The 19,178-nt window shown below is 36.5% G+C and overlaps 1 protein-coding gene and 2 long non-coding RNA genes across 3 annotated transcripts; 1 reads left to right on the forward strand and 2 right to left on the reverse strand.

The window, feature by feature from the left end:
- Window positions 1-396: 396 nt before the first annotated feature.
- Window positions 397-7,754, reverse strand: LOC144531137 (uncharacterized). The gene is made up of 12 exons (XM_078271100.1): window positions 7,531-7,754; window positions 6,964-7,047; window positions 6,130-6,213; window positions 5,533-5,675; window positions 5,301-5,395; window positions 5,010-5,154; window positions 4,501-4,510; window positions 2,422-2,511; window positions 1,789-1,863; window positions 1,523-1,665; window positions 1,281-1,381; window positions 397-764 (listed from the first exon to the last, which is right to left on the reverse strand). The coding sequence occupies exons 1-12, from the start codon at window positions 7,628-7,630 to the stop codon at window positions 617-619; spliced, it is 1,218 nt and encodes a 405-aa protein (XP_078127226.1). The 5' UTR covers window positions 7,631-7,754; the 3' UTR covers window positions 397-616.
- A 4,570-nt stretch (window positions 7,755-12,324) lies between these two features.
- LOC144536429 (uncharacterized) lies at window positions 12,325-15,064 on the reverse strand. Its single transcript, XR_013503748.1, has 4 exons — window positions 14,765-15,064; window positions 12,956-13,051; window positions 12,683-12,859; window positions 12,325-12,572 (listed from the first exon to the last, which is right to left on the reverse strand). It is a non-coding gene; the product is annotated as an uncharacterized LOC144536429 (long non-coding RNA).
- Window positions 15,065-15,699: 635 nt separating this feature from the next.
- Window positions 15,700-18,556, forward strand: LOC144529616 (uncharacterized). Its single transcript, XR_013503029.1, has 3 exons — window positions 15,700-15,966; window positions 16,248-16,495; window positions 18,388-18,556. It is a non-coding gene; the product is annotated as an uncharacterized LOC144529616 (long non-coding RNA).
- The last annotated feature ends 622 nt before the right edge of the window (window positions 18,557-19,178 follow it).

Below are 19,178 nucleotides of genomic sequence, written 5' to 3' on the forward strand. Positions count from 1 at the left end.
GCATGCTGGGATGGGCTACAGCCTTCAAAGACCTTCAAAAGAATAAATTATAAAAATGCATTTATTTGGTGTAGCACCTCTAATAATTAAATGGGCAAATAAAATGAAGCCAAATGCAAATTAAGAGCAGAGTTTTTACAATTCCTATGTCATGATTCATTTCTTTATGCTTGTAAAACATTCATGTCATGGATGTTGTTATATTGTATAATGCAGCACCGATGCAATGCTGTCACCTCTTAATAGACAAATATAAATCAGGCTTTAAAGCATTTAAGATAATCAAATGAGCTTTGCAGCATGTAAGATGGTCCTGTTTAAATAAAAAATCTAATTCTGACTTTTTCATGAATTAATACAATTCATTCAGAACACGTGGTATTGAACACAACACAGTCAGTAGCAATTATTTATTTACAAAGCTACAGTCTATGCATGAAAAACCTCTTGACACAAAATCTAACGATTAAACAGATTGAATGTAGGTGTATAGACAGAATGTAAAAAAAGAAAAACTACAAAGGCTTGTATGTGTTTATGTGTTTCTGTATTCAAGGTGATGAGCCACTAACCCTGCAACTAATCCATTACCAGTCTGGTGGGTTTGGAATCTGAGTTATAGAGCCACCACCTTTTCACAGATCCAATAGTTTTGCATTTTACATGTCATATCATTCCAGTTGTTTTCTATATCGTAGATCATTATTTCTCCACAGTCTTCCTCTTTGCCTTGATAGTTGTTGGGCTCTCCAGTGTGCCAGAAGCTGAAACCAAACAACAAATCATAAATAAAAGAAAACACAACCAAAGAGCATGTAGCCAAGTTAAACCTCAATCAAACACTAATGGTGTTTTTATTACACTGATATTAACTACAGTAAAGTCTTGTCAGATAGCCTAGTTGTGTCAGCATTGCAATAGTTTTACATTTCTGGTGACCCAAGCTCTACCAGCAGCAGTAGAAAGGCCAGATACTGCAGCATGAGAAAGCATTCATCACAAATACAAACACATTACTGAACTGAAATGCATTTGTACGGTGATGTTATGGCTTAGCTTAAAATCTTTGCACTACCCTAAAAGCCAAGTGATTCATAAATTCCACCTCAATATAGGCTACATAACATGTAACAATCAAAGATGGCTGCAGGATTCCTTCCTCACTCACCTACTGGAGAGCTGCTGCTTTCAGTTTATGAAGGATATTCAGTAATATTGATGTAACATAGCAATACTACATTATTTATCATTAATTTAAACAAAAAAAGTAATTTATGAACCTTGTGTTTAGTGCAGTCCCATCCACCCATGTCCATATCCCCTCTGTTTCTCTGTCAGTCAGTCCAATCCATGTGCGCTGTTTGAATTGTCTTGCAAAGTCCTTGTTTACAGTAAGAAAAAAGAAACAATAATAAACATGAATATAACCAATTTCAGCCACGCTCCACCTCAGTGTCCATTGATTTGATTTCACACCTTTTCTCTCATGTATCTCACAGACCGATTTCGCTCTCTTACACACCTGTTCTTCTTTGTTGTTAATAATTATCAGGTCTGCGTCTCTTTGCTGACAGTCATCTCTACCTTCTTGCCAGGACTTGCCAATAGAAGAAATGTAATAGAAACTGTGGTTGAAATAAACCCATCCATGTTGGGAGTAATTATCTGTTTGTGACAACAAAATTGAAAAAACCTTCACATCTCAGTAAAAGAAAAAAAAAACATGTCATAGGAAGTAGAAAACCCTTTTTATGATATTGCTGTATTCAGTTTTGTCTTCATACTCACCGAAGGTACTCAGCTTCCTCTTCCAAACTTCTCTCTCTTCAGTCAGATTTTTAATAATGGCTTCGGAATCTGAATCTGAAAGAGCAGAAAGATAAGCGTGTGTTACTGTAGTTAACACCCACACCTTCAGCCACTAGCCTATAGGCTACAAACTATATGTAGAAGCCTATGTACTGTATGCATACGTTTGGTCTGGGGCTGTGTCGAATTTGACCTGCAATACATTACTCCTAAAACTGAGTCGGTTTTATGGTCATCCATACTAAATTCTACAACAAACTGTTTCAGTCCATTATATATAAGCAAGTGTATCTGTTATTTGTGAACACATTTAGAAATCTGAACGCTGATTGTGTCTGTAACTGTATACACTAGACTCACTACGAGCCCAGTTTCATCGTATTTTAAAGGCAAATGCTATGAACATAACTCAAAACTGGAAAGCCCCATCCTGTTCTCGCTTGGTCTGAATGATATCAGCTTTCTTGTAATTATAATACTCTCCAATGGTCTACCCGTTTTTATCATGAATTCACTGATCATATGTAGAAACCACTCAAGTGATTATCATAGCTTGTGTTTGTAATTTAGTTCCAATCCCTGGTCTCTGTCTTAGAGAGAAATATCACTCACAGAGAGCAAGACGCAGTGAAATATTCATAGCAGCTTGCAGGATACACAGGATTCCGAAGCTCACAGCAACCAGTCTGGACAGTTTTTTCTCTGTGTGCATAAATAAATAAATAAAACACATCACTATATTTAAACACTATTATTATTAGGCAGCCAGGTTTGTTTGTGTTCTGTGAACCATTTGTATTTCACTCCTTGTACACTGTCTCTAGATGAAATAGATAAAAAATGAACGTTATATGTACTCTGTTGCCTAATTTTATCATTTTATGTACCTGATTCTGCACCCAAACAGAGTAAGCTACAAAAAGTATGATGCTGTCAAACAACCTTAATGTTACTTACTCCTAGTATAAGGCAGATTTTCATAGTCCATCTCAGCTTATTGTTTGAAGACAAACCTCAACATGTTTCACCCACCCAAGTATGACAGTGTTTTCTAAGAACTGCACTGATATGTATCTGCTTCTTCTTCTCTGGTTCTGACATGAGTCTGATTGCCACAGCACCACCCTTTCCGCAAATTATAATTTTGACACTTCATCATTTTTGCCTTTGCTATCTCTCTTGCAAACTCAGTGCGGTTTCCTCTACAGATTCAAATGAGTTTGTTAATATAAAAGTGTCGCGCACTATAGCTTTAAATTAATACATCAATGATGGTAGACTGGCATTTGTTAAATATTAGGTGATTACTGTACGTCTCTCTTTAAAAACAAGGAGTTCACAAGACAATACTAAAAGATAATGTGGATTGGACTGACTGACAGAGAGACGGAGGGGATATGGAAATGGGTGGATGAGACTCCAATGACAACAAGGTACACACATTACTCTTTTTATTCAAAATAAATCAATCTTAGTGTTGAAACAAATGTTCTTTAAGATACTTTCAAAGCACAACAGTACCTGAGTAGACCACTCTCATAATATGATGATATCACTGTCAACAAAACATTGTGATTTTTAATTGTTGTTTGATCTTGGCCACATTATGTGTGTTGCTGTTAAATGTGTTTAACATAGTAGTGCATGTATGTGATAACAATTCAAGTCTGTAGATTATAAGAGACTGGCCTGACTTATAACGAATATAATAACTGTTCTTTACAACCAGGCTGGCATGAAGGTGTTTTGGAGTTGATGGAAGTATCACAATAAAAAAGGTTTAAAGTGCCCATATTATGCTCATTTTCAGGTTCATAATTGTATTTTAAGGTTGTACCAGAATAGGTTTATATGGTTTAATTTTCAAAAAACACCATATTTTTGTTGTACTGCACAGCTCACCGCTGCAGATCCTCTTTTCAGCTGGTCTCTGTTTTAGCTACAGAGTGAGACCTCTTCTTCTGTACTATCTTTGATTGCACTCGCACATGCTCAGTAGCTCAGATGTAGATCATGTCAGCTAGCTAGCTTTGCAGATGATACTGCTGTGATTAGTTTACTGGAGCGAAATGAAACTGAATATGGTCCAGTGTTGCATGAATTTGCTGACTGGTGTGAAGCCTCACAGTTGCATTTGACATTACATGATATTTAGCTGATGCTTTTATCCAAAGCAACTTACAATTGATATGTCTCAGAGGTGGCACGCCTCTGGAGCAACTAGGAGTTAAGTGTCTTGCTCAGGGACACATTGGTTGATGTATTGCAGTGGGAATCAAACCCGGGTCTCCCACACCAAAGGCATGTGTTATATCCACTGCGCCATCATCACCACCATAAATTATAACCAAGACAAGAAGAAAGACGAAGAGTAAGTTCTCAAAACTAATGTTCAGAGTTAGACAGGCTAACGCAGTGTGAAAAGAAGTGAAATGATGACTTGAAGCATGAGTTATCACCACGAGAATATCACACCCCCAACAATCATTTTGGGTACAGGAGCAAAAAAACAACAGTTTAACAGTCGTGCATACGGTAATTTCATCTAAGCTAACATATACTCAGGCCTACTTCTACAGCTGGGACCAGATGTATAAACAGCACATAAACAGGAAAACCATGATTACATCATTTCCTACACATAAACTAATCTTGATCTGATATTTATAAACAAAAATGTAACATGCACACCTGTCGCATACTTTATAACATTTACAAACACACAGTTTATGAGAGTGAGCTGTGATAAAATGGAAATTAAAAATAAGGTAAATATGTTATATAATAAAGAAAACATGGTTAATTACAGTTTCACTGATTGTATGTTTTTTGGAGTCTACCTGTAAAATGTCAATCTGAGCTGCATTTATATACTATATTTCATTTTGTTCACTTTTTTGTTGTTTTTGCATTGGAGGCATTTTCATGGAAGCATTTATTCATCTGTAGTTTTCCTATTTTTAAATCTGATGTAAAAAATGAATGCAAATTTCTGTCTTTTCTGTCTTTAGTCAGATTTAGTCTGACCCATGCTTTCTCAGTTGCAGTGTTGGTACCAAGTTGTTCAGTACCAGTTTCCTTTTCTGTGTGACTGTTAAGATATGTCACATAGTTTATTTGGTGATGCGCAATTGTGAAAGTGTCATCAATGTGTTACATATAGACACAGTTTCAGGGTTTTATATGGTGAGTTATGAAGCTATCTTCTTTTCACAGATCCAGAAGTTTTGATCTCCACATGTTATATCATTCCAACTGTTCTCCACGTCATGGAACTTTATTTCGACACAGTCCTCTTTTTTGCCTTCAAAATTGTTTGGCTCCCCAGGATTCCAGTAGCTGAGACTAAAAAACAAATAATCTTTTAACAGACAACACAACTAAAGAAGCATCTGATGAAAAACTAAAATGTTCCCTGTGATTCATTCTATATTTATTTATTCATCTAACAGAAGCATTCATGTAATGTAAATAAAAGAGAATTTATAAACCTTTTGTTCAGCACAGTGTCATCCACCCATTTCCACTTCCCTTTGGTTTCTCTCAATCCAATCCATGTGCGCTTGTGGAATTTTCTTGTGAAATCCTTGTTTAGAGAGAAAATCAGTAATCACTTATCAATAGAAATCGAACTGATTAAAATCCAACCCACACCCACTTTTTCTGTTGCGTTTGTCTCTATTAACCTCTAACTCATTCTCCATCACACATTAATACACACACCTGCTCTTCTTTGCTGTTTATAATCACGAGGTCTGCATCTCTCCGCAGACAGTCAGCTCTGCTCTCCTGCCAGGAGCTATTGTTGGAAGAAATGTAATAGAAGCTGGGATGGAAATACACCCATCCTTGTTGGAAATAGTGATCTGTTATGAATAACAACAAAGAGAATATTAATATTTAGGAAATCATGTGATATAATGAATTCACCAATTTTAAAAAGCGACTATGAATTGATTTAGTAAAATTGAATGCAAGGTATGCATTCAATTTAAAGCTATAAAAAATATTTGAATCAGACCTTTTCAAAATCAAACAACTAGGCCTAACTTAAATCTAATCGGCCAGGTGATATGTGTTTAGTCAATAATCTGTGTGTACGCAATACGAGTTTAATAAAATTGTACAGTGTCTGCCCAAAAAACAAAACCCCAGTATAACTGTATAGTCTTATTTTCAACAGTGAATCATCATGTCAGTCTGTTTGGCATTGACAAGACGTATTGTGTTTTCATGTGATATACTACCAATATTGCACTGAATGTCCCTTTGGATGCAAGCTCTCACTACTGGTATGATGAGTTTCATCCTCATACTTACCAACGTTAAACAGTTCTCTCTTCAGCGCACAAGTCAGGTTTGTGCAACAGACCTCTATATCTGCTGTCTTACTGTCAGAGGTGTCTGAAAGAGCAGAAAAGCTTCAGAACTCGAGAACTCGTGTCAAGAATTACATTACATTAAACCAACAATTTTGCCCACATGCACTTCTAGCAATTTGGGGTTCAACATCTTGCTCAAGGACACTTTGACACATGGGCAGGAGGAGATTGGGGAACAAACCAGAGAAGCAAATCTGTACAGTATGTGTTATTTAATGCATACAGGAACTTGACTACAAGCAAGTTTACAATCTGAAAGTTGTCACATGGGCAAGCATCAACTAACTGGAAAGTCCCGTCCTCTTCTTCTTTAATCTGAAAGTAATAAGTTGGATTTCTAGTGTTGTTATGCCCCGTGATCGTTTCTGATTCTAAACTACCCCAAACTTGTGCAACTGGATATTACTGAGGCGTTGCTATGTTATAATTGGTCAAGTGATCTAAACACTGATAAAATTATATTTTGACAAATAGAAACCAGTCAGAGGAAGTGTCATATTTTAGATCTAGATAGATGGACTTTATTGATGCCAAACTTGGACATTTCTGTTCTACAGCAGCAAGGTATAAGGCACACACACACCCATACAGAATATACAAGAAATAATAAATAAAATAAAAATACAAGAACACCTACTCCAAAAAATATACTCAGGAAGAATGAAAAGAATGTACAACGCATATATACATACGTCTTATGATAAAAGTGAATTTCAAAAGAAAAGTCCAGGGAACCAGAGTAAAAGTAGAAAAACAGTTTAAAATGACTCACAGAGACGTAGGGAAATGTTGAGAGCAGCTTGTAGGACACACAGGAGTCCAAAGCTCACAGCAACCAGTCTATACAGTTTTCTCCCTGTGTGGAGAAATTATACACACATGCACACAAAATAAGTGGCTAGTGGACAGTTTCAAGAAGCAGGTTTACAGTTATCTGAATAATTGTGGCCTTTTGGGAGGACTGTAGTGGACCATTGAGCTGAGAGCTGGGTTTACTAAATGTGAGGACATGTGCAGACCAGCTTGCCATAAACCATTATGTAGCATATACTTGACACTCGAAGTAAACCATGTCAATTAAACAAAGTAAAACAAGAACATAGAACGTAAATGGTCTGTGTAGAATGACTGAATAAACTGACTTCACATAAAAGCAGATCAATAATATTTTTACATGTGCACGAAAAAAACATAGCGGTATTGATTTTTCCTCAGCTTTTTTGCACTGATTTTACTTCTTGAATTTCTGAAATATACATTTTAAAAATTAAAATTTGTACCCATGTTGCTTTTATGGTTAAATGTTAATACAATGTTAGGTTAAGGTTTTCTGTCTCACCAGGCATAGCAGCAGTCACTCGCGTGTCCTGGCCAGAACTTCTTGCTGATGCATCAGGTTGATTTACATAGTCATGTTCTCTATGGACAAACCTCGCCATATTTTACCATCTGACTGGAGAGTGACAATGGTGATGGAGAGTGTGATTTTCTTAGACTGACGCTCATATGTAATTGACTTCTTCTTTTCTCTGTGCTAACAAAGGAACATATTTTTGACCTTCCTCATTTTTATCTGACTTAACTTCTTTATCTTTAAGCCTTTGACCACTGCTTCAGCCAGAACTTAATTACCTGAGGAAGATCTTAACTGTTTAAAGAGACCTCCAATTTCCTTTGTTTTGCATGAACGGTTTATTAGATTCTGTATTGAGTTATAGTATAGTATAGTTTTTTATTTTATCCTAAACCTTCCATTATTCAAATTATCACCAATATATTAAGAGAAATTAAGGACAAATGTACCAATTAAAATGACTGACATAATATCACATTCATTGGTCATTAAATGGAAACACAGCCCACATGTGGCTTTGTTAAAAACAATTACGTGCAGAGGGGTTGCTTATGTGACAGCTGTCATTTGGAGCCATTTAGATACAGAATCACAACAATAAGTGTAATGTTTAAACGCAAAATGACAAAATCACTGGTAGATCTTGAGGTGACAAATCCAAATTTCCAAAATTGCTGCCAAAGCTGGGACCGGTTTTCTGGTACAAAGCAGAAGTGTGCCACAGCAAAGTAAAATTGTTGCAACAGTTGTTTTACCTCTTGAACCATTGCTTTTACTTCCTATCTGTTTCCTGCCGTGGTCATAAATTATTACCAGACAAGAGGAAAGAAGAAGAGTATCTCAACAAATTCATTTTGGATACAGTAGCAAAAAACAACAGTTTAACAGTTAATTAATTTCATCTAAGCTGACATATACTCAGGCCTACTTCTAAAGCTGGGACCAGATGTATAAACAGCACATAAACAGGAAAACCATGATTACATCATTTCCTACACATAAACTAATCTTGATCTGATATTTATAAACAAAAATGTAACATGCACACCTGTCGCATACTTTATAACATTTACAAACACACAGTTTATGAGAGTGAGCCGTGATAAAATGGAAATTAAAAATAAGGTGTGCAGAGGGCCCAAGACGAAGTCAGCTCAACGCCAGCCACGATAAGAGCATTTATTGATGACCTCACAGTCACCACAGAGTCAGTCCCAGGCTGCCGATGGATTCTAAAGAGTCTCGAAAAGCTAATGGAGTGGGCACGGATGCGTTTCAAACCAACCAAGTCAAGATCAATGGTGCTGGTGCTGTGTTAGGCCTACATATAGACACAGTTTCACATAACACAATGTCTATCATTACTCAATTTATTTTCTTAGACTGACGCTGATGTGTAATTGACTGCTTCTTTTCTCTGTGCTAACAAAGCAACATATTTTTGTACTTTCTCATTTTTATCTGACTTAACTTCTTCATCTTTGATGTGTAATTAACTTCTTTTCTCTGTGCTAACACAATGTCTATCATTACAATTACGTGCAGAGGGGTTGCTTATGTGACATCTGCCATTTGGAGCCATTTAGATACAGAATCACAACAACAAGTGTAATGTTTAAACGCAAAATGACAAAATCACTGGTAGATCGCGAGGTGATAAATCCAATCTTTCCAATATTGTTGCCAAAGCTGGGACCGGTTTTCTGGTACAAAGCAGAAGTGTGCCACAGCAAAGTAAAATGTTTTTTTTTCAAATGTTATTTTCAGATGATGGGTTATCAGTTATGAAGCTGTTGCCAAAACTCTTTTTGTCAGTTGTTTTACCTCTGGAACCATTGCTTTTACTTCCCTCCATTCCATGATCATAAATTATAACCAAGACAAGAAGAAAGAAGAGGAGTAAGTTCTCAAAACTAATGTTCAGAGTAAGACATCAGGCTAACACAGTGTGAAAAGAAGTGAAATGATGACTTGAAGCATGAGTTATCAGCTCGATGGTGTTTTAAGTCCCCAACGTCTCCTTCCAGGCAGCGCTGCGACCGTTGACTTCAAGGCACCTAACCCTAACCTTAACCCTAACCATAACCATTGCCTAATCCTAGTGCCTTCCAGGCAGCGCTGCCTGGAAGGCACTAGGATTAGGCAATGGTTATGGTCAGTCGAAAATTACAAAGTCTTAACATGAATCCAACATATTATTAGCAAATACAAATCCCCACTGCTTACTGGCCTAGGTGAGGTAGTCATTAAAGCCCATGTTGCAGGTTAACCACCACTGTTGATTAATGGGTACATAAAGCACTCAACATATGTATATCATTGTTAAAAATGTCTCCAAATAGTGTTAAAGGCCAGTTTTTGTCGTTTTTGGTATTATTGGGTTTTTTAATGCAATTCGGTGATGACGTCACATTGGGGAGACGTGCCTCAGCCTAGTACTAGAACTATGATGACTGACTGGGATGAGGAAGAGGTGTTTTTACTGTCAGTGAATAGCACCGAGTGAAAGTCAAGGTTTTCTTTATATCTAGTGACGGTGATCATGTTGTTGGTTCAGATAAGTACTGGTAATCTAGCTAGATCTAGAAATAGAAGGCATCATGTCAGCTATGGGCTAACTTGCCAGTCAGTCCCACCTGTGAAATCCCCCAACGTTGTAAACATATTTTCGATTAGATAGCTCACGTTTTGATGGTAGCCTACTAGCTCCAGTAACAACATGTGGCGTTAGTGCTCCTTTTGTACCATAATTGTATTGAATGAAATGTTAAGCTTCGCTCCTACGAGATGGGTGGATTTTTGTTACGTTACACACAAAGCTAACTGGCTATAGTTAGCCTGTGCGTATGCTAGCAGAATTAGCTAACATTGCGTAGCCAGCCAGCAGCTTCTGCAGTAGTTTCGGCGAGCTAACCACGACAGCTAACACATCCACAAGTGTCTCTATTTCAAACATCACTGCAGGTTGACTGCTTTTAGCAGCAGAGGTTGATTGTGGGCGACAATACTATTGTGGTTAGTTCACCGAAACTACTGCCGATTGCCGAAGTTGCTGGCTGGTTACGCAACGTTAGCTAATTCCACTAGCATACATACAGGCTAACTATAGCCAGTTAGCTTTGTATGTAACAAAAACCCACCCATCTCGTAGGAGCGAAGCTTAACATTTCATTCAATAAAATTATGGTACAAAAGGAGCACTAATGCAACATGTCTTATGTTGACAACGTGGATGCAGATATAGGAAACTCCGAAGGCAGTCATAATATTTACCTAGCTAGCAGTCTAGGCTAACGTTAACGTTAGCAAACGTCGGTGTAGCTAGCTGTCTAAACTTGTGAAAAGCCGAACAGCATCCCCATCCAAGCTGTGTTTCACTTTTCCTCCAATATTATACACATAATAAAGACACATGGACTCAGTCGAGACCAAAAGCTATATTTTGCAACACCAGTGGCACAGACCGAGACCATAAACAGTGAACAGAGACGGGGCTTTCGTCTGTCGTCTCCCCAATGTGACGTAATGCAATGCATTGTGGGGGAAAAGAGAATCATTGCAAACCGCTGTAAAATAGTACTACTTTTTCGTATTTTATTCCGTTTTATGATATCCATTGTATTTGATGTTGTTGGGTAACAGTTTAAATGTTTATTACCAACAAGCAAATTGCACAAATTCATTAGAAAATAAACCCTGCAACATGGTCTTTAAGGTAACCACCCACAGATACAGTTAATAAGGATTCACTCACATGTGTATGAGTAACATTTAAACATGATTTATAAAAAAGAATGCCAGCAATTATTAGGCTATTTTACTTTAATAGCTTAGTATTCTATGCAAAAAAGGTATGTATAAAGGGTTTAGGCCACCCTACACATTATTGTAGGCCCAGTTTAATATGCAACTTAATTTTAGACAATATATGTGGTAGGGGGTCCCTGCTCTGTCTCTCTTTCAGTTAAGGGGTCCTTAAAAAAGCTTAAAAAACGTTGAAGACCCCTGGTCTAGAATACCAACCAACAAACACCACAAAATAATAAAAAAATAGGCTTATAAAAAAAAGATAGGCCTATGCCATATTTCCAAATCTTGCCTGTATGACCTATCAACCGCCTTCTGATTTGCTTGAAGTCCTGTACTTTGCTTTAAACTATCTATTACTAACTAGATAGAAAGAGACAATACGATTTTTACAAGAGCTTATATCCTCAGATAAATAACTGCACTTTTTTAGGAAGTGTCAGTAGAAAACAAATCTAAGTTATAAATGTGGTTCTGCTGCTGTTGAAGGTTAAACTTTATTTTTGGGTTCCAAACGATAATATAAATAGCTTATATTTTCAGGTATGCTAAATTTGGACGTTTCCTCTAATTCTGACTTCAGTACGAATGGGGATATTCTGTATCTAAAATATATGTGTTCAGAAAAATACAGATTGAGCCTTAAAACATGATACTGTGGCAAAGTAGTCCTGAAATAAATCCATAATTCCTTTCACAAAGCTACTCCCCATAAACTGTACATGTGTATTTAAAAGAATAACAAACACACACACACACACACACACACACACACACACACACACACACACACACACACACACACACACACACACACACACACACACACTGCTTATTTCACATTCAGTACAGTATGAGCAAGCAATGCCAAGGAGTTGTATGTTTTTGGTCTATTTGTTGTTTGTTCGTCTGTTGTTTCCCAAGATAGCTCAAAAACGATTACAGTAAGCAGTAAATCAAAATATAAATAACTAACCGTTTTCAATTATTTTTAATTAGCAGAAGAAATTGTACTCATATTTCCAGTAGAAATAAAATCAAAACATCTAGAAACAAATCTGTTGGCATAATTGAAGTAAAATAATCTGAAGCAGTTATTCAATCAATCAATCACAAAAAGAGAAATATAAATTTAGGGATTGTGATTGATTGCAATCTGTATTTCTGCACAGTCTTCGTCTCTGAACCGATGTCCATTTAGCTCTGAAGGGATCCATTAGCTGAAACCCCAAAACAAAAAATAAACTTTAGTATATAAATACAATGTATTATTATTATCATTATTATTAAGTTAGGCCAGCCAGAATTAAAAAATAATACTAACAATTACCTTGAAGCTTTCTTTGAAGATCATTTATCTTTTTGGTCATGTTTTCAACAACTTTATGGACCTTGTTGAGTTCCTGAGTCAGGTTGTTGTAACTGGTCTGTAACTGGCCTCTTTCCTGAGTCAGGTTGGTCTGTAACAGGACCATCTCCATTTTCCACTCAGAGCTGCCTTTGGTAACTGTGTTTGACACGTAAACCATAAGCAAATAAAGAAAACGTTATCAACCAGCATCACCTTATTAGTGTTAAATCAGCATGCTAACAAAGTACTCACATAGGCAAACCACAGTTATGAGTCCAGTCAGTAGGAGAAGACACAGCAGACCCACTGCAGCAGCTCCACAGGAACTCTTATTTACCACTTCAGCACCTGAAGGTAGGAGTATTTGTCATGCGTTTGCTCCTCAATGTGAAATCAAATAAAATCCACCTTTATTCACATATTTGTGTTTATGTTTTAGCCACACTAGAGTGATACTATCAGAATATCTCTTTTTGATTCCCTTTTTTGCGGCACCATACTTTACAACTACCTACTAATGACTAGGCCCTGGTATAAGCGAGCATGCAGGCCATTCTTACTGGAATGGCTGTGACATATTATATATTAAGGGACCATAATTAATTTTAACAAATTCCTCTGTGTTTGCCCTGCTATTACATGTCAAAACGGCTGCTGTGAAAAACGCCTATTTCACTTAAGGGTATTGTATACATACTGGCTGACTAGAATAGCTCGACTGAGACATCATTAATGTTATCAGTTCCACATGTGCTTTTCCTGCTCTGACAGATCCAGTGTCTGCTGTTCAAAAAGTCTGTATGCTGAGCTTCACAGAGAGGCTAGCAGGGGTGAGGACTGAAAAGAGTGATGTGAGAAAGTCAGAATTTCAAAGTGGATTTGTAATTAAAAATGTCTCTATTTTTGCGGTGTATACTAATACCACACAGTCAAAATACTCCACTACAAGTAAAAGTAATGCATTTAAAACCTTACTTAAATAAAATTATTATCAGCAACATGTACTTAAAGTTTGAAAAGTTAAAGTACCAGTACTCTTTGTGCAATAAAATGGTCCCTGTCAGTGGTTACTAGCTGTGACAGTGTCTCTGGTGTGTGTGTGTGTGTGTGTGTGTGTGTGTGTGTGTGTGTGTGTGTGTGTCATCATGGCAAAATGTGGTCCTGGAGACACCTTCTGTCGCCAAATCCCTGTCCCAATTTGATGTCGCAGCTGGTGTAATCCCATCTCAAGATGGTCTCTAGTTTACTATTATATATGTTCTTGGATCAACATACTGCCACATTAGTGTGTTTTTTACTGCATTTTACTGCTGTAGATGTTCAAGGCTGTGCTAATTTAACTCCGTTATATAATGATGGGTAGTTTAATCTACACAGCACTGCATCATATTCTATAAGATCATATATTTGTAGTGTGACTGTTCTGTGGGAATCATGTATTTCTAAAAACTTTTCATGGTGTCAGAAAAACAGCCCTGTTTTCAGCTTTGTGAAAATATTTTTTCCAACTGCTCCAAGAGACATTTAAAATGTATTTAACTTAAGAAGTATGAGAATTTTCTCAACCCACAAAGAAACACTTCATCCTTCAGTTTATCAAAAACATTTAAAATCACCAAATCTGGAGGAACATAGTTTTAATTGGACAGGAATATGAAAACTTTTAATCTAAAAAGTAAAGGTGTCAGACAAATGTAGTTAAGTAAGTAGTGCAATATTCTCCTCCTAAGTGATGGTTAAAGTAGCATTAAATGGAAATATTAAAGTAAAGTACAAGTACCTTGAATGTGTACTTAAGTACAGTACTTAAGTAAATGTACCTAGTTATGTCCCACCATAGTTATGTTGTAATCCTAGAGTTTATTAGTACAAAGCTAAAACCATCAATGACAGCAAACCAGCCCTCCACATTATTGTTCCTGATTTTAGTCTGTGTTGTAGACAATAATCTTTCCTGTGTTTGTGTTTAAATGTCCACACCTCTTTATATATAGTCTACATTCACATGAACCTGCACATTATAGTATTTGTACACAGGACCTGTTTGCATGTGTTCATTACCTGAGACAGCAGCAGTTTTGTTTGGCTCCAGACTGTGGATCAACACATTTTCATAAATACTTTCTGAACTTTTTACCAAGCTCTTCCTTTTGCCAGGATAACTGAATGGTCCCTCTTCATTGACATAGATATCCGTCAGTTGATCCATGATGTTCAGCTGTATTGACTGTAGAGTTTGGTCCTCAATGTCCCAATATCTTGAGAGTGTGCTTCTGAAATGATAAATTATCTTTCTGAACTGTACTCGGACGAAGTAACAAACAGTAACACAGATGGCAACATATTTATGCATGTGATTCTCTGCTTACTGTTACAGGAAACTGAGGGCTGGTAGGATGATTTATTTTAGGTGACCACTTTTACCTGTTTGGCCTTGCAGCTGCATGATGGGTTGATTTGGTTTCAACGTTGCAAAATGTCTGAAATCTTAAACCACTGCTAAGAATGGATGGATGGACGGATGGATAGATAGATAGATAGATAGATAGATAGAGAGATAGATAGATAGATAGATAGATAGATCCTACACTTTAAGGAAGTTGAGCAGTCTCATCTATAAATGTATGACCACATTAGTTTTTGTTGTAGTATGGTATGTATTTAATGAAAGACAGGAAAAAAGACAACAACCCTATCAGTGTAGATGATTTATTACTTAAAGATAGATACTGACTTTAGAAATCCACTACCGCAAATGTAAGTAGTTGGACATACAATAAATAAAAGGGTGAATATACAGGCTTTTAGTTAGTTAAATGATGGGGTGTTATGGTGGCTTAGTGCTTTGCATTGTCACCCTTTCCAAGTTTACTGCAATTAATTAATTAAGGCATTAAATAAGCCAACGTCATGGCCCAGTGATTTCCTCTATTTTCTTCCCTTTAAAAAACCCATGTGGCCAAGTGACCTCTAAGTACTTCCCTGTAGGGCTAGGTGATACAAATGCTAAAATACTGTTGGACTGGTCCAAGCAGAAGAGAGTACACCTAAGTTAAATTAGGTGAAGTGGGAAAGCAGCATGTCTGAGGATATATATGTTAAGCCAGACTTCACCAAAAAAGTTAGATTTCAGACAGGTGTGGAGGACAAAAACGCAGAATGTGTTGACATTGATAATGTGAGGATTTATGACAATTACTGGGCAGAGGAGAGTACGCCACAGGACAAATCACAGGACAACAGGACTGAGGACCAACAGCAAAGTATCTATATCTGTCATGTCTATTTCTGTCTGCCTGTCATATGTCCCACAAAGGATATTGTATTTACTGTAGATAGATGAATTACTACTTAAAACTGGACATAAAAAACAACAAATGTTTAGCTATAAGGCCATGGCATTTTTAAGCATGGGTAAATAAAAACAACTGAAATTGTTAACTTTTAATGAAGGAACTTCACAAAATAGCTAGTTATAAAATGCAAGTCCTAGGCACTAGGTCTTTAAGATAAACTTATCAGCCCTGTCTATTTGTGCCAACAGCCGATTCAGTCAATGTGAGTTCAGAGAAGAGGAATTATCTCAGAGTTGCTGCATCGCTTCTGGGGCTGCTGTGTCTTCTGCTCCTGGTGGCTGTCATTGTCCTGGTGGTCCTATGTATGTTTTCGAAATGAAAAGCCTCAACCACAACCTGACCCAAAAGACGGGCCAGTTAGAAAAGGAGAAAGACAATTTAAATGCCAGGAACAAGAACCTCACGAGAGAGAGAAATGAATTACAAAAACAGTTTGGTGAGTGAAAATATAAATAATGATTTTAATCAAAGGCATAGTAAGACATTTTGGAAATTACACTTATTCACTTTCTTACCAAGAATTAGGTTCATCAATACTGCTCATGTATGTTCGATAAAAATATAGCTAGAGCCAGCAGCCAGTTAGCTTAGCTTAGTACAAAGACTGGAAACGGGTAAACAGCTAGCCTGTCTCTGTCTAAAGATAAAAAAGGAAGTAAGTTAAGCTAAAGATCACTAATTAAAAAGTTATATAGCATTTGTATAATTTATTCTAAAACCACAGTGTAAAATTGAGGTGTGATGTAACCATAGATGTAACAGACTATTTTTGACTGGGAGCAGTTGCCAGGCAACCAGGATTGTCCTGGCCAAGAATAAACATAACTTCCTTAAAATAGCTAATTGTCATGTTTACATATACGACTTAAACATATATGGTGTGAAATGTTAATTACTGATCTTTAGAAGCGCTGGTAGGCAGTTTTGTTTGTTAAGTTCAAACAGAGGCAAGTTAGCTGTTTCCAGTCTTTATGCTAAGCTAAGCTAACCAGCTGCTGGCAGGTAGCATCATATTTATAGTAGGCTACAGACACAGGAGTGGTATCAATCTTCTCCTCTAACTCTCAGAATTAACTTGAATAAGCATATTTCCCAAAATGTCAAACTACTTCTTCAACAAGGTTTTCATTTTAAGCCCTGTTTAGACATTGAGAGATTTTAAGCTAATTCAGTCAGAAGAACAGATGGCTAACAGTACAGTACGTAAAAGCTGAGAGTGGTATTTCTGCCTGATGGGGTTATATATTGTGACTGAGGTCATACCATGTTGTGTTGTTAAACAGAGACAACATGCTGTTGCCATTGGATGAAGTTTGGCAATAGTTGTTATTTAATGTCCACCTCAAAGAAAACCTGGACTGACTGCAGAACAGCCTGTGAAGATCATGATGAAGCACAGCTGCTACTCTTATTTTATTCTCGTCCAAACTATACTCTTGTTTTAAAAGGTTTGTAAATGCAACCAAAATATAAAACCTGCTTCCCTTCGCAAATTCATCATTTTAATATTAGGATTTAAATATGTCAGTGTTATTAATGGTCTCCGTGGTAAATATTTGCATCAGAAATACATGTAAACAATTTTGAACGTGGTAGAATAAATAGGCATTTGGCCTCTTAAAAAGATAGATGTCAGAACAGGTTACGTGCAATGCACCTTCAGTCTTCATGAAATGTAAGAAAAAAGGAAGAGAAAGTCTACAATGAATTCTGCAAAGCTGCAGAAGTAAATACACAATATGAACAATGTAAGAGGGAGATAAAAACAGACAAAGGGGAAATAATGCATTCAAACATAGAACAGATGTTTTCTCTTCTATCTGCATTATCACAATAGGCCAGCAGACATTTTGACTTTCCATATTAAGAAAAGCAGAGTTGTTACTAATAACATTAACAATGGCTCAGTTCTATTCAAGCATCCCAGACATGACAGACTGACAGAGAGCCAGCATAATACCTTGAAACTGAATCAGCTAAATAGAAGTCAGCATTTTTTATTTTTTTTATCATTTACACTGCTTCTCCCACTGTGACATGTCAGAAGGGTGGCTCTTTAGGTATACATAATCTTTTTGGAAGGACACTAAATAAAGTGATAAATAATTGATTATAATCTTTGAAATTTAGTTTAGTTTATTTAGTATTCAGTGTAATGATGTGATATTGAGCATATATTGAAACACCTGAGCTTTCTGTGTTTCTGTCAAAATCATTATGTTGGGCCTCATAATAGCATGCTCTGAAATAACAATGTCAACAGTACAGATTTCTAATATTTTTTTAATGGTTTAAATTTGTGGCTGAGCAGTTTTTGTTCATCTCTAGGTACTGGAAAAGCAGACAGCTGGGTGATGGTGGTCCTCGTGGTAATAGAGAAGAATGTGCTCACATTTCCAACATAAATACTTTAAATAACTGGAATTATTTGAGATGCAGTGATGAATTATACTTTATCTGTGAGAATAAAAAACTTCAATAAAGTCTGATTATTATATGCTCTTGGACTGATTCCACAGCTGTTTTGCTCTCACACATTTTATGTAAACAAAGTCCTGCACTCATATCAGTAATATCATATTCATTAATTTTGTGTCTGTGATGTAGTAATAAAAAACCTCCAAATAAATACATTTGAATGACCTTATTAATTGTATGACTGAGTGATTTACATATCATAATATGGCTATCGAGATTGACAAACTAAATGACTCGTATAGCCAGAGCTAATGTCAATGATCTGCATTGTAAACATTAAGGTGACCCGTATCCCTCTGCTTTGTCATTGAATTCACTACTTTGAATTTACCCTCTGTATGAAGTATGTAAATAAAGTTGCCTTGCCTTGAATGTAATTCATGCAACACTTAATATTAGAAAACCTTTTATTGGCACAATAAAAAAAAAACATGTATTATGTACAATTAAAAAATAATGGCTGTCACCAAGTACGACTCCGTTCCCTTTGTTCGTTTCAAAGAGCCGCTATTCAGAACCAGTTCAAAGCTAAAACTTCACTGTATTATGAAGTACACAAAAAATCAAAATAGGCAGAAGTAACCATTATTAACATGTTAATCTCCATCACTGTAAATATATCAGTGATTCAACTTGTTTTT

This window comes from Sander vitreus, chromosome 2 (genome assembly GCF_031162955.1).
Source record: "Sander vitreus isolate 19-12246 chromosome 2, sanVit1, whole genome shotgun sequence".
Lineage (NCBI taxonomy): Eukaryota > Metazoa > Chordata > Actinopteri > Perciformes > Percidae > Sander > Sander vitreus.

Bases quoted from the DNA above. Each gene is read 5' to 3' on its own strand.
- LOC144531137 (XM_078271100.1), bottom strand. From the start codon at position 7,630: ATGGCGAGGTTTGTCCATAGAGAACATGACTATGTAAATCAACCTGAT. The intron at 7,048-7,530 runs GTGAGACAGAAA...TTCTCCACACAG, and splicing joins AGTGACTGCTGCTATGCCTG to GGAGAAAACTGTATAGACTG. The intron at 1,666-1,788 runs GTGAGTATGAAG...TGTCACAAACAG, and splicing joins GAGGAAGCTGAGTACCTTCG to ATAATTACTCCCAACATGGA.